General features: G+C 44.1%; 2 protein-coding genes across 4 annotated transcripts; one reads left to right on the top strand and one right to left on the bottom strand.

Moving 5' to 3' along the window:
* Nucleotides 1–380: 380 nt before the first annotated feature.
* Nucleotides 381–8,815, top strand: LOC109483830 (cysteine-rich motor neuron 1 protein-like). 3 transcript variants are annotated; one of them, XM_019786982.1, is made up of 15 exons: nt 381–547; nt 924–1,040; nt 1,797–1,921; nt 2,141–2,278; nt 2,752–2,805; nt 3,945–4,143; nt 4,460–4,521; nt 4,861–5,007; nt 5,517–5,573; nt 5,837–6,013; nt 6,194–6,370; nt 6,757–6,898; nt 7,446–7,513; nt 7,897–8,049; nt 8,605–8,815. In XM_019786982.1, exons 2-14 carry the CDS (start codon nt 941–943, stop codon nt 8,041–8,043), a joined length of 1,593 nt encoding a protein of 530 aa, XP_019642541.1. In that variant the 5' UTR covers nt 381–547; nt 924–940; the 3' UTR covers nt 8,044–8,049; nt 8,605–8,815. The 3 variants fall into 3 exon arrangements, with proteins under 3 accessions (XP_019642541.1, XP_019642538.1, XP_019642540.1); XM_019786979.1 differs by having other exon boundaries at nt 4,861–5,017; nt 5,518–5,573; XM_019786981.1 differs by having other exon boundaries at nt 916–1,040; nt 4,861–5,017; nt 5,518–5,573.
* Nucleotides 8,816–10,007: 1,192 nt separating this feature from the next.
* LOC109483678 (testis-expressed sequence 43 protein-like) lies at nt 10,008–11,407 on the bottom strand. Its single transcript, XM_019786714.1, has 3 exons — nt 11,359–11,407; nt 10,886–11,037; nt 10,008–10,595 (listed from the first exon to the last, which is right to left on the bottom strand). The coding sequence occupies exons 1-3, from the start codon at nt 11,405–11,407 to the stop codon at nt 10,383–10,385; spliced, it is 414 nt and encodes a 137-aa protein (XP_019642273.1). The 3' UTR covers nt 10,008–10,382.
* Nucleotides 11,408–12,363: the final 956 nt, after the last annotated feature.

Below are 12,363 nucleotides of genomic sequence, written 5' to 3'. Positions count from 1 at the left end.
GCTACGTGACGGCGCAGACATCCTGGTGTATCCAGCTGACTAGCCTCCCTAACCAGACCCTAACTACGGCTGTCGATTTGGTTTGGCCATTTTAGAAGTAATCACAGCTTTATTTCTCACAGCACTTTCGAACAGCATCTCCTCTTGTCAAGGTAAAAACTATGTGTTTTGCCACCTCCTACCCCAACATGAACAGAGCACGGTAGCATTCAGGAAACAGAATACAATCAACAAAAAGGCATAAGTCAAACGTTAGCCGTAGCTGGGGCCTACCATGTAGGCTACAAGGTGGCCACGTTTTCTAGTATGACGTAGTCTGATAATAGGTACCGATAAGAGGAGAAACTGATGATGTGGACCAATGCGAAGCGTCCTGGATTTCGGCTCATAACGGATTGCGCTGGACACTCCGACAGTTCTACTTCGCCAGTCGTATAGTACGGACTGGTGAGAAGACCGTGAGCTGTACTGATCACCACGAGACCTGACTGAGGCTTGGACCAAACTGAACAGTGTTCTACCGGTGTTTTTCTATCTTCACCAAACGGTAAGAAATATAACCCGTACATTTGAGTTGTCTTGTGCATTCCATAATTATCACTCTTTAGATGTTAACTCATGATTCTGAGAAATCAATTCATGATTGCCGACACTTCTGGGACACGACTTTATAATTACAAATGTGCATGTCAGATTCTAGAGTTCCCCTCTTTCACCTATGTAGGACATGTAGAACTGTGGCAAATGTTACGGGAGAATTAGATACATCTATCATATCCGTTGTTACGCAGATTTCAGGGGAGATCTCTCCTAGCCTGATTGATAAGATGTAAAACTGTTACAATAGAGTTACGGCGAATTCGGTGCCGAGAGATCTGGTTCAGTCGACAATGCACAAGCCAACCTGTCCGTTTGTTACACAGATCTCGACACAACAAACATGCTGTGGAAACTGCTGCTGACCACGTTGGTGATGGTCGTCTCCATCCACGAGGCAATCGGCGAAGACCAACCGAGGCTGTACGCCGGTCCGGGCCGAAGTAAGACCGTAATAATGCCAGGGTCATACTAGTATTTCCAAGTCGGGCATGGCTGGGCTAAATGAACAAAGAACAAACAAAAATATTCACATCAAATATACCTACAAATTATGCTTATGATCATTTTGTTTGAAACGTTTTGTTTGTTTTGTTGTCTTTTGTATAATACTTTTCATTGTATCCAGTCCGAGGGCATGTAGAACACATACATTTTAAGAATGTTCAACACTACTTGGGAGCACTATAAATCAATTAGATGGATATGTTTATTTCAAATTCTTCATCGATGGCTAATTGCAAGTTATATTCTGATAAATACAAAATAATGTACATCTTTTTTTTTGTTTTATAATACAATCATGTGAAAACTGGTGGGTGTTTCTGATACTAGCTTACTAGGAGTGAAGCCTGAGTGTCAGCCTTTTTAGCTTTCGCCCGCTTCCCACGATCCGCTACCGGGCCGGCTACTAGGAGTGGGCCTCTTGGGTTCGATAGGTTCTTTAACAGCAGAGGAAGACGAAATGCCCCACGACGCGTAGGTCCTGTGATTTTAAAGGGGTATTTTCCTCTAGCCGTAGATGCATTTTAGTGTACTATAGTCGCTTCTTGAATGATTAAGCATTTTTCAATGATGAGTCGGTTGATATCAGGGTGGGGTACCAGACACGTCGGAAATCTGCTTCAAGCATTTCCTTACATATATTTACTTGTACATCACAAAGATATGGACCGATATTTCACATTTCGAAACTACAGTTTGCAATGTTGACGTGGTTTTCGTCATCGACGAATCCTGGAGCGTATCGAGCACTTGGTACAGTCTGGCGAAGCAATTCGCCATCGACGTTTTGAGGTGCTGCGGATACCTTCATGATGTTTGGGTGAGCCTCTGATCCTTTATCATCTTTGGCCTTCATGCTCATTCCACCTTTCAAATCATCTACCTTCGTTGGCAATGGATGAAACGTTCTCTAGATATTGTGCGCTCATGCTGTGACATCTACTTATACACTCAGAAACACGCACTCGAGAACTAAACGTACCTAATGAAGATAGGAATGGCTACTAGTAATATTCCGTTCTTATTGATGGTGACATAGGTTGGGGTTATTCCGTACCACTGCGTGCCGAGGACCCAAGTTCCTTTGGGCCCGCGCGACGCCCAACCTATTCACATGATGATGCGGGAGGGAGGCCTGACCCGCACCGGGGTGGCTATCCGCTTCATGAAGGATACGGTACGACCAACATTTCTGCAATCATTCGTATCAGTAGCTTTATTACAGCATTAAAGCAGTCATCCTCTGTTAATGTGGAGCATGATCCTTTGTTGTTTATTGATTGAAGTTCGTCCAGCATTTTGACCAGATCACACCGGGGTGGATCCCTACTCTTCTTGTAAGTGTGATTGTACTTGAAGTTCTCTCAGGCACAGACACAGGACCGATAGACGGTTTAATGTTCCTCCCGCAGGGCTTTATGCAATATTCCCGGCCAGCAACACGCCGGTCGGAGTTAACTGGTTCGATGCTAACTCTTCATACTGTTGTTTCTATTCATTTTCAAACGTTTATTTCTTGTCCCTATGTAGCAACCATGTGAAACAATACGTTGTAATCTTTAGCACATTCGTTTATAGTAAACAAGAAAAACAATAGAAGCAATAGGGGTTTTCTACACCGTTGATTCACATGTTTCTTTTTTTGTTTAGTCTAACTTCCGCGATGATGTCCCACGGGCGGCAATAGTCATGACAGACGGATATGTGAGTTACTAACTTTGTCATGGAACATGATTTTGTTTATCTATTTCTGTGTTCTTTTACTAGGGCGGTAGTCTCGGTAACTGGGCGCTGCTTTTCTATAGTACATTGTACATACAGACAAGTCGAGTACAAGACAAGTACAGTGCAAGTGAAATGTTTGTCTACAATAGGATTGACACATTTGATGCTACATGGCGTAAACAATGTTACTCATTCATATCCCGTCTATACAAGTCCTTAAACAACATTATCCAATCTGTTCTTAAATCTGAAGTGATATTCCGCAGCAGATTCTTTCGCAATAACTGGGCCCGCCTGTACATATAGTCATATTATTCTTTTACTGATGTAATTGTGTGTGTATTCTATATGTATGTTGTATATGGGCGAGTTATGCCTGAAATAAAGAAATAAAGAAGAAAGAAAGAATTGTGCATCAGAATAAAAACCATCGTACATATTCTTAATTGAATTTATGGCACACCTCGCACTAAACTGTACAGTAAACCCCCATCCGACACTACCTAGTCTTTTGTACGGTAGATTAGGTTTCCTTTTATGAAGTAGTAAAAGCTGCCACGATGTATCTTACACAGTTGTTAAGCCCGATCCTCAGTGGAGTTTGTTAGTGCAGCCCTTCTAGCTATCTCCTTTTATTGATTTTTTAAAAATTTGCTACAATACAATAAACAGGATATGGGAGACAGGATACTGGCATATTTTTTCATGGCTCCTGTTCAACTTAGTATCTCTATGTCAGCCAACTAATAATACTAGTATGGCTAACCATCCGCGATGCTGATGCATGAGGACTGTAAACATCTCTATCAGACTCGGCAGCTAAAATATTTTGTTAATATGGCTGTTTTTCGGCACAGGACCTCGATTGGTTCTGGTGACCCGTAGCTCTCTAAGAAGGTTGAAGGCTTCAGGTTCCCCCCTTCTTTTGATACGTTCTCTCAAGGACGTAATTCGGGGTTGGGTCTGATTCTGAGGCAGTTCCTGGGTCTAGAAGCTCTAGAAGCGAGTCCCAGGAAGTTCAACTGGTGTTTGTCCAACGACTGACTGGTATAAGGAACACAGAAATGTCAAATACATTGATGTCATGAATTAATCATCGTTTGATATCATCTTCGTAGTCAATGGACAACGTTGCTGCGGCAGCTACCGCCGCCATGGCCGCAGGAATCCAAATGTATGCCGTGAGTCTTGGAGACCCGGGCCAGGTGGACCTCAACGCGCTTGCGACCATCGCCGGGAGCCCTGACCGCGTGTTCAACATGGACAACCCCTGCAGAGTCGCCTTCCGTATACTGGCGGACCTCTGCAAGTCATCGGGTAAATTGCCACCCAATACAGCAAAATATAGAATTAACATTCAGGGAAGAGGGTTCAAGGTATACTAGGCAGTATAACCAATTTGGCCTCATGTCAAACATGCAGAAGACATACAACATCCTCATCAGTGCTGCTATTTTTGTCTGTGGCCCTGGGAAATGGTCGCAAAGCTGAATGAGTAAGAGATGAAGTCTATCATGTCTGATCACCCTGTTTTGCTGTTGGCGTTTTATCATGCAACTATTGTACTATGTAATATAGAGTTTTGATTTTAATATGAATCATGTCGTTGATCAACTGACTGATGTCATTTCAGGTGTACCTGGCTGTTATTATGCTGAGAAGGACGCCTTCTTGCCCCTTGGGTCCTCTTTTGATGTAAGTTCCAAAGCTAACAGGTGTCTGTCTCATCTATAATGTGGGACTGGAAACCTGCAGATACAGGTCAGAACTTCCTTGATAAGGCCAGTGAGGTTCAATAGGGCCCACTGAACCTTCGAATTCTTGGTATCAAAGGCCCAGACTATTGTGCATGAACCATTCTGAAGTGGGGTGCATGAATTGGGAAGGAAATGCAGTGCGTTTCCTTACCGTGAAAAGTTGTCTTTGGCCATGCTACTCACTCCCCACCGGAAGACGTGATGGGCTACGTGAGAGACGAGGGTACGATAACCGTGCATGAGTTTTAACTTTACAATCATTATCTTCATCTTACAGATGCGGCCTGAAATGTGCGGGGAGTGCAATTGTTCAGAAGAGGGTCTTTCATGCAGGGCTGTGGGTTGTCCACTGAGGAATCCGCCCTGCCAGAACCCCGTGGACATCGCGACAAGGTGTTGCCCTGTATGTGCTGATGATGGTAACGCTACTAACGGTAAGTTTGGAAAATAGGTCATAGGGAAATTATGCAGCAAGGAGTAGTAGAGTCCATTCAAGCCACGGAAAGGATCGCTGAGGAGTTAAAGAACAACTGGGGAGGTGGGGTCCTATTTGTTCTCTTACAAGAGCATTATAAGATGATTCAAGAAGGTTCCACATCTCATGTTTAACTAGGAAACATTTCATACAAATTTGAGGTCAATGCAGCTTCCTCTGTAACTTAACTGCAGCTGTTAGACAACTGAAGATTTCGTGACATGGTGGTTGTCAGACGAACTCAGAAGAGTTGTGGTAATGGTGATGGGATTAATTCTTTTTTAGTTCAGTAGATAAATAGTACTTAGTTGCGAGAGCATTTTCCCTCTGATGTTTCTTTAATGAACAATGTTCTCATCAAGCCAGCCGTAGTTGGGAGGAGTACAATATACATTGTAGTTGAGTTTTGGCTTGCATATGAAACCATATTTGGTGTTCAATATATTGACGCCATTTCAGTTCCGGTCGGCTGTCTGTACAATGGAGCCATCATTCCTGTGGGGGAAGAGTACAAGGTAATTAGGACTGGCACCTGTCTGTCAAAAAACTCATGATCGAGGGGTGACAAATTCTTGTCCGTACGTCTGTTAGCTATGTGTGTTAAGTCGGCATCACAAATTTTGAGCTCGCAGGCTAGCTCGTGATTCTCGGTCGATAAAATTTTCCTGCTTTGTGACTGTGGGGTTTATATATACAGTAGCTGTGACGAGGACCAGCACACATGAACGTGTAATGAAAGTGTTCCATTCATGACTTCTCATTCATATCCCTTCTCCAGCCGGATGACTGCACGACGTGCACCTGTCCAGCCGCCGGAGCGGAGCCTGTGTGCGTAGCGCAGGCCTGCATAGCTTTGTACTGCCCTAACCCTGTACATATCGTGGGGCAGTGCTGCCCGGTCTGCCCCGGCTGTCTGTATGACGGTGTCCTCATCCCTGTGGGGTCCAACTATAAGGTGAGACTTTTGGCCATGACTGACACTTCTGTTAATTGACAAAGCTTGTAGTCAAGAAAAAACATTGCAGTGGCAATGGCTTCTCGTGAATCATGCAAACGGTGGGGTTTGCATGTTTTACCTCTATCATTGTTCATTTACCGGTCGAGATCTAAGCCTGATGATGACTTCCCTCTTCAGCCGGATCCCTGCACGTTTTGTCCCTGCCCTTACGCTGGAGCAACGGTGGTGTGTGCCGTCGTGGACTGCGCAGCCCCGCCCTGCACCAACGTCGTGACGCCCCCGGGACAGTGCTGCCCTGTTTGCATCGGCTGTGAACACGATGACGGCCTCATCCTGCCGGGCCAAGAATACGAGGTGAGAGCTAGGACTGACTGTCAGCGCTCAGTCTGAATTCTAAGGACGTGTTCAATGTGGAAGGGCTACTAGAAACGAAGCGGGATTTAGACAGGATGCTTAATATCTAACTCCTGGTGCATGTGCTGTTCGATTCTGTTGTAGGGGCCCCCTGTGCCATGTTTTTTTGACAACCGTGGTTCCAAAGCTGCCAAAGCTGTCTCTTCAGGGGTTAGAAATCATTACATACAGCTGATAAAAGATTGTAACTAGCAGCAACTTTAAATATTTCCCTTGTTGGTATAAGTGATGGTCTAACCACCTTTTGCCCGTGACAACAGCCTTACGTTCTACGCCGACGCATATATGAGTGATGCTTCACTTGTCGACCCCTCTATACTATACAGGAGAGTCCCTGCGTGACGTGCTCCTGTCCGGCCGCCGGAGCGGAGCCGCTGTGTGTGGCGATGGCCTGCATGCCTCTGCCCTGTGACGACGGCAACTACATATCGATCGCAGGGCAGTGCTGTCCAGTGTGTGACAGCGACGGTTAGCCTGCTTTCATCTTTGTTTTATGATCTTTTATGTAAAAGTTATGGTGATGATCTCTATCAACGTGACAACAACGTAATACAGTGTCAACAACGTGTGTGAGTGCAAGATAACTTAAGGTTCTTCTGTTTTTTTTGTTTGTTTTTTTTTGTTTCAAGAGACGTTGGACGTAAGTCAAGTGTCATATGGAGCTGCAGTTGTCTTAGGATGACAAGTGATGTTGTGGTGGTTATCAAGATAAGAAGGCGCGTAAAGATTGTCACAGTTGTTTGGAACATGGATTGATTTGGAGCAAAAGAAGATGCCCTGGAATTTGGGACCTCTCAGACTAAAAATCATCTTGGTGATGAACTTAATGACGTCAAAATGCCGAAACTCATGATTAGCCCTACTTGTTTATATATTACCTCTTTATGTTTAGTAGTTAGGATGTTAACTTTCATTCTATACCATTTTTTGGTACTATGTTCAATAGTCGTTGCCATTCATTGTACCATGCACAATTGTTGTGCAATAAAGTTCTTCTTCTCGTTCCTCATTTCAGCTCCTGACGGCTGTTTGTACAGGGATGGTACGAGTACCATCCTCATCCCCGTGGGAGTCGATTACAAGGTGAGGCGCCTGAAGGACGTTCGTCTGTGAAAATTGTTATGAGGGAAAACAAATTCTGACTTAACCACAGCAGAGTGTTGAAGTTGATAGCGTGAACTTTTGTAGCGTTGTCTGGTTGGTTATAATGTCATGGGCACATGTGTGTGTGTGCGGCATTCATTTTTATTACCTTTTTTAAAAAACTTCTGATTCATTTCCTGGGACATTGGCCAATCACCGGTATCAAACTTCCGGGTGGGTGAGGACAAATACCGATGTGGAGTTTTATTTTTATTTTGTTAACAATATTCGCAAATGCATCTAAATTGATTACCTGGCCTCTACATTAGCTATTTTTCAGGTACGGTGCAAAACTTTAACTCATTACTACTTGAACCCTACAGCCGACTCCCTGTAAGCTCGTCCGCTGCTTTGCGGCTGGGGACGACCCGGCAGTAGCGAGCATGGACTGCGCGCCTCCGAGCTGCCCCGACCCCGTAAACATCGCGGGGAAATGCTGCCCGGCGTGCCTCAGCTTCACCTACAGCTAGAGGAAGGTATGGGGTCTGTGATCTCGCTATTGTGGTCGCTCACTAGATGTAGATCAGCATGTGGGATCACCTTCTCGTCAGCTAGATCACGTTATGGGATTTCTGATGCTGTCTTGGTAATCTGGAACTAGATCCACCTATATAATCTCCTAGTCAAGAATGTTCATAGTAGAGGACATGTGGTCTTACCTTTGTAATCTGCAACTATACCAACCTACGGATAAGTTATATCACACTCAGCCAGTTCAAGGTACAGGATCTGTGACTTTTGGATTTGCAATCTGATCGACTTCGGCATGATCTCTGCCAGCTACATGTAGTTGAGGTAGAGGACCTGTGAACGGTAGTGCTAGATGCAAAACTACAACTACCTCTAGGCTAGGAATTTTATAATATTGGCATTCAATATCTTTTGTAACTCCCCGAAACCATGCAAAAGCCGGACAATTGTTGACAATACCAAGTTCAAGTTAAAAAACAATATTGGCCATTAAGAGAGTATATGTACAAGGAGAATTTGATGTTCTCATTTTTTTTATCCAACTGTCTTTCTTTTTTCAGGTAAATTAGTGATCACTTGAGAAGCAGACGGTCTGCCCGGAATGAAAATGTGGATTGTCAGAAATTAAAGTCCCAAAATAAAATAATCTGCATCAGCTTATATTAATTGTCGCTGACTTAATTGTGGTCACTTGGGAAGCAGACGGTCTGCCCGGAATGACAATGTGGATTGTCAGAAATTCCCAGAATAAAATAATCTGCATTAGCGTAATTGTCGCTGACGTTGTCTTTTTCGTCCCATAGGACTAGTTTTGACATCACAAATTAGTACATGAGCTAGTTTCAAACAGCACATAGGCTTAGATATGTAATGACGATGAGCCCACAATATCAAGGTGGTAACCACTGTGTTTAGTACGACTAAGAGGGTGCCACCTTACGGATGTGATCGCGTCCGTACTTCGGACGGGTAGATTCAGCTGAAGATAACAGCGCTAGCAGCACTAGTTTCCTTCACGTAGTTTTAGATTAGACAATACATTGGATTAAACATGACCAGATATACCCATAGCGGCAAGGTGACATACGTAACATCCGGGCATTTCGTGAGAAGCAATATAAGCGATATGACGAGCAAAGATGGCGGCAAAAAACTACAGTCTGGAATTTCAGTACTGTTTATACAAAAGGAAAGTGCTTTAACTTTTCACATACAAAAACTGCAAACAGTATCAACTCAACTCTACAACAGTCACAATAGAATACCAGTGCTTTCTAATCAGAACTCTGGACAAACTACGTGGGGAATTATGAATATACAATAGCAGCTTGTTCCCCTCCATTGTAAGCATTAACTACAACAAGTTCCTTGCAGGCGTCATAAACAGTGCTGATTCATTTTGTTCGTACACGTGATTTGTGCATGGCTTTACCTTATTCTAAATTGAGACTACATACTAGTAGCCTGCCTGATATATCTAACGTTATCCCTCAAAACACTGTACGTACGTAGGGCAGACTATAAGGCCACAGCAAGTCAATTTTATGGATGACATCCTCCGCAGACTCCAATCTAATATGAAAGGGCGAAAAAAACAAGACGGGCAAAAAACAACATTCCTGCATTTTCAGATTTTGACATCATAAACCTTGATTAAAAAGAAATGATACGTTTATTGTGCTAAGTTTACTGCCAACTATTACAACATCCATTTCTCACTGAAATAACTTTAGTTAAAATGGAAGTTTTCAAACATTGTACAAATGGTCTTAATTCAGTGGGAACACCACATGTACACAGCCACCATCACATATAAGAGGAATGAAATACATCACTGCATCAAAGTAAAAGACAAAACATTAAATCAGAGCCTTGTCTTGTCTCCTCTCTTCATACTTATCTACCATCCACGTTCCGGCATGGCAACAAACATCTTTGCCCATTTTCGGTAGGTTGACCACTGTCAGGGGGCAACAATTTTTCCAAATCAGGCGAAAATTAATGCGCGTGGTGATGCCATCCATAAAAATTACTTGCTGTGGCCTAAGTTAGCACCAGCCTTTTTGTCCTCAAGCAAAAGGACCAGGGCTGTCTGCAGCTTTAAATCTTTGTCTGTCCCTCTCATTTTCAAGGCCTGAGTTGAGCGAAATTTTGGAACTTCCAACCGTCCGAAACGCTACTTCATGCACCCCTAGTCCCCCGAGGCAGGGCCGCTTTGCACCACGCATGACCGTGATGCGGGGACCGCCTAGCGGAGAGGTAAGCCCCACCCATATTCCCCGGGGTCGCTGCGTATCACAACCGTATTACAGCGACCCATAACGAGAAGTGAGCCTCCCTATTCCCCAGGGTCGCTGTGCATCATGAGTGTGCTGCGGTGCCGGTAGAGGTGCGACCAGCGCGGCGGGTTGAGCAGGGTCTTGCGGTCGGGCTTGTGCGCGTAGTTGGTCTCCACGCGCCGCCGGTCCTCCCCGTGGTTCAGCCGCTCCCGCTTGCACAGGAACAGGCTCTCGTCATGCGGCCCGTAGTATAGCCCTGCCTGCTTGCACTCCTGCAACAGGATTCAATAAGTATTGCTCAGGGATTACGTTCTTTCCGATGCAAACAACACAAAAAACTTTTACTCATATTATTTTTAAAAGAAAACAGTATTCTAGAGTTACAATATTCTATCCAATTGGTTAGACCTGGGATACTTCAACTTGGATACTTCATATATATAGTATTCAATATGGTTTTCTCATCATGCGTCATATTTTATATTACTTGCTAATGCAATGTCATTGGAACAAGTGCCTTAAACCGTCAACTATATCGAGATAGAAGGGAGGTACAACTGACCCTCAGAATGACTTCTCTGTTCTTCATGTCGGTTTTCCACTCGGGCACGTACAGCTGAGGAATGGTCGGGTGTAAGTCCGACCACTTGGGGATGTGCTGGAAGTTACCCGGCGTCTTAGACCTGGGGGAAAGAGAACTGAATCTTAGGAAGGCTTGTCAGGACCAAGGACAAGGAAGTCAAGGCCGTCCTCAAGAAGAAGGGAGACATTGTTACGTAGTCTGATACCCAACCATGTAAGATAGCCCCTTCGTCTTCTTCGCAAATATTATTAGGACGGGAGAGACTCGGCAGTCATTATAGGGAAAGTGACCTAGTACCAGTTCATCTGAAATGAACTCAAATAATGAATAGTAAGGCATACATGCATATCCATTTTTCGTGACAGAGAAGACAGACGTCGTGTTCATACAGTATCACAGGTTAGTTGTGCCTGGAAAATTCCTATAACTCTATTCGACAAGCACAAGTGCACCGGGGCGTAACGTCCCGTCCTTCGGACTGCGACCCTTTCCAGTGTACATGCTGTCGGGTGAGCGACAAACGGGATTCAAACTCACGACCTCTTGGTTCAGAGGTAGGGTCTAGACTCTACCCACTGGTACGCTACAAATGGATATTACGGCTGGATACTTGGATCGTTATGTGTTCTTGATTATTTTCCCGTGGAACCTGGGAAGGAACGGTGTTATTTTTGTGGCAGTTGGAAGCGTGCGCACAGCGGCTCATGTTCTGTCAACAAACACAGGTCAGGTCAAGTGCACCTGTGAGGAGTCACGTGTTTGGGCCTGTCCATGTTTGCTGCAGGTAAGTCACAGGCGTGTATACATCTTGACCAAACACTAACAGGTGTGAGTATAGTACTCAACCACTTTAGCAAAATGAGATAACTGTTTTTGAGATTGTGGGGAGAGGATTATGCTTTAAACAATTCCAGACTACACAAAGAGCCATAACACACACCCCCTACTCTGGGTTAGTGGACTAGCCTATAGTTGCCGAGGGAATGAATGAAACAAACGCGGTGCCATTGCATTACTTCAGTCTTGACAGCAAAATTTCAAATGATGATTTGGAAACTCCAATTTATGACCTAATCTACTGGGAGCTTTGTTTTTCAACCTGTTGTATAGAGCATACCGTTAAGTTTGACACGTCTTTTTGACACGCGTTTTATCCCAACTTTTATACTCACAGAGCTATTTTACTCTACAGTTGGTTGTCCAAGTCCCCAGTGTCGCGCCATGCTTAATGGACAAGTGTTTTGTGAGCTATTGCACTCAAGTAAATACGGCGTGACCTCGATTACTAGTGCGTTGCTAAGAAGTTTGAAAAAAGTCACGTTCTTTTTCTAAACATGATCCAACTTCTTTTTCGATTCCGGCGCCAAAATTTCTGCAAACAATCCAGAAAATACATATTGTTGGACACTCTAGGATGTGCGGCGATTCTTATTTACATGTTCCGCCACTACTAATTT

This window comes from Branchiostoma belcheri, unplaced genomic scaffold (genome assembly GCF_001625305.1).
Source record: "Branchiostoma belcheri isolate BF01 breed outbred unplaced genomic scaffold, Haploidv18h27 scaffold66, whole genome shotgun sequence".
Taxonomy (NCBI): domain Eukaryota; kingdom Metazoa; phylum Chordata; class Leptocardii; order Amphioxiformes; family Branchiostomatidae; genus Branchiostoma; species Branchiostoma belcheri.
Note: the sequence above shows the minus strand (reverse complement) of the source record. Positions and strands in the feature narration are given on the sequence as shown.

What these genes read in the sequence shown, in the direction of transcription:
- LOC109483830 (XM_019786979.1), top strand. Translation starts at nt 941, where the DNA reads ATGCTGTGGAAACTGCTGCTGACCACGTTGGTGATGGTCGTCTCCATC. An exon ending in TCCGCTTCATGAAGGATACG is followed by an intron (nt 2,279 to 2,751) that starts GTACGACCAACA and finishes TTTTTTGTTTAG; the next exon opens with TCTAACTTCCGCGATGATGT. An exon ending in TGCCGGGCCAAGAATACGAG is followed by an intron (nt 6,371 to 6,756) that starts GTGAGAGCTAGG and finishes TATACTATACAG; the next exon opens with GAGAGTCCCTGCGTGACGTG.
- LOC109483678 (XM_019786714.1), bottom strand. Translation starts at nt 11,407, where the DNA reads ATGTACACTGGAAAGGGTCGCAGTCCGAAGGACGGGACGTTACGCCCC. An exon ending in GGACGGGACGTTACGCCCCG is followed by an intron (nt 11,038 to 11,358) that starts GTGCACTTGTGC and finishes GGTCCTGACAAG; the next exon opens with CCTTCCTAAGATTCAGTTCT. An exon ending in ACAGAGAAGTCATTCTGAGG is followed by an intron (nt 10,596 to 10,885) that starts GTCAGTTGTACC and finishes ATCCTGTTGCAG; the next exon opens with GAGTGCAAGCAGGCAGGGCT.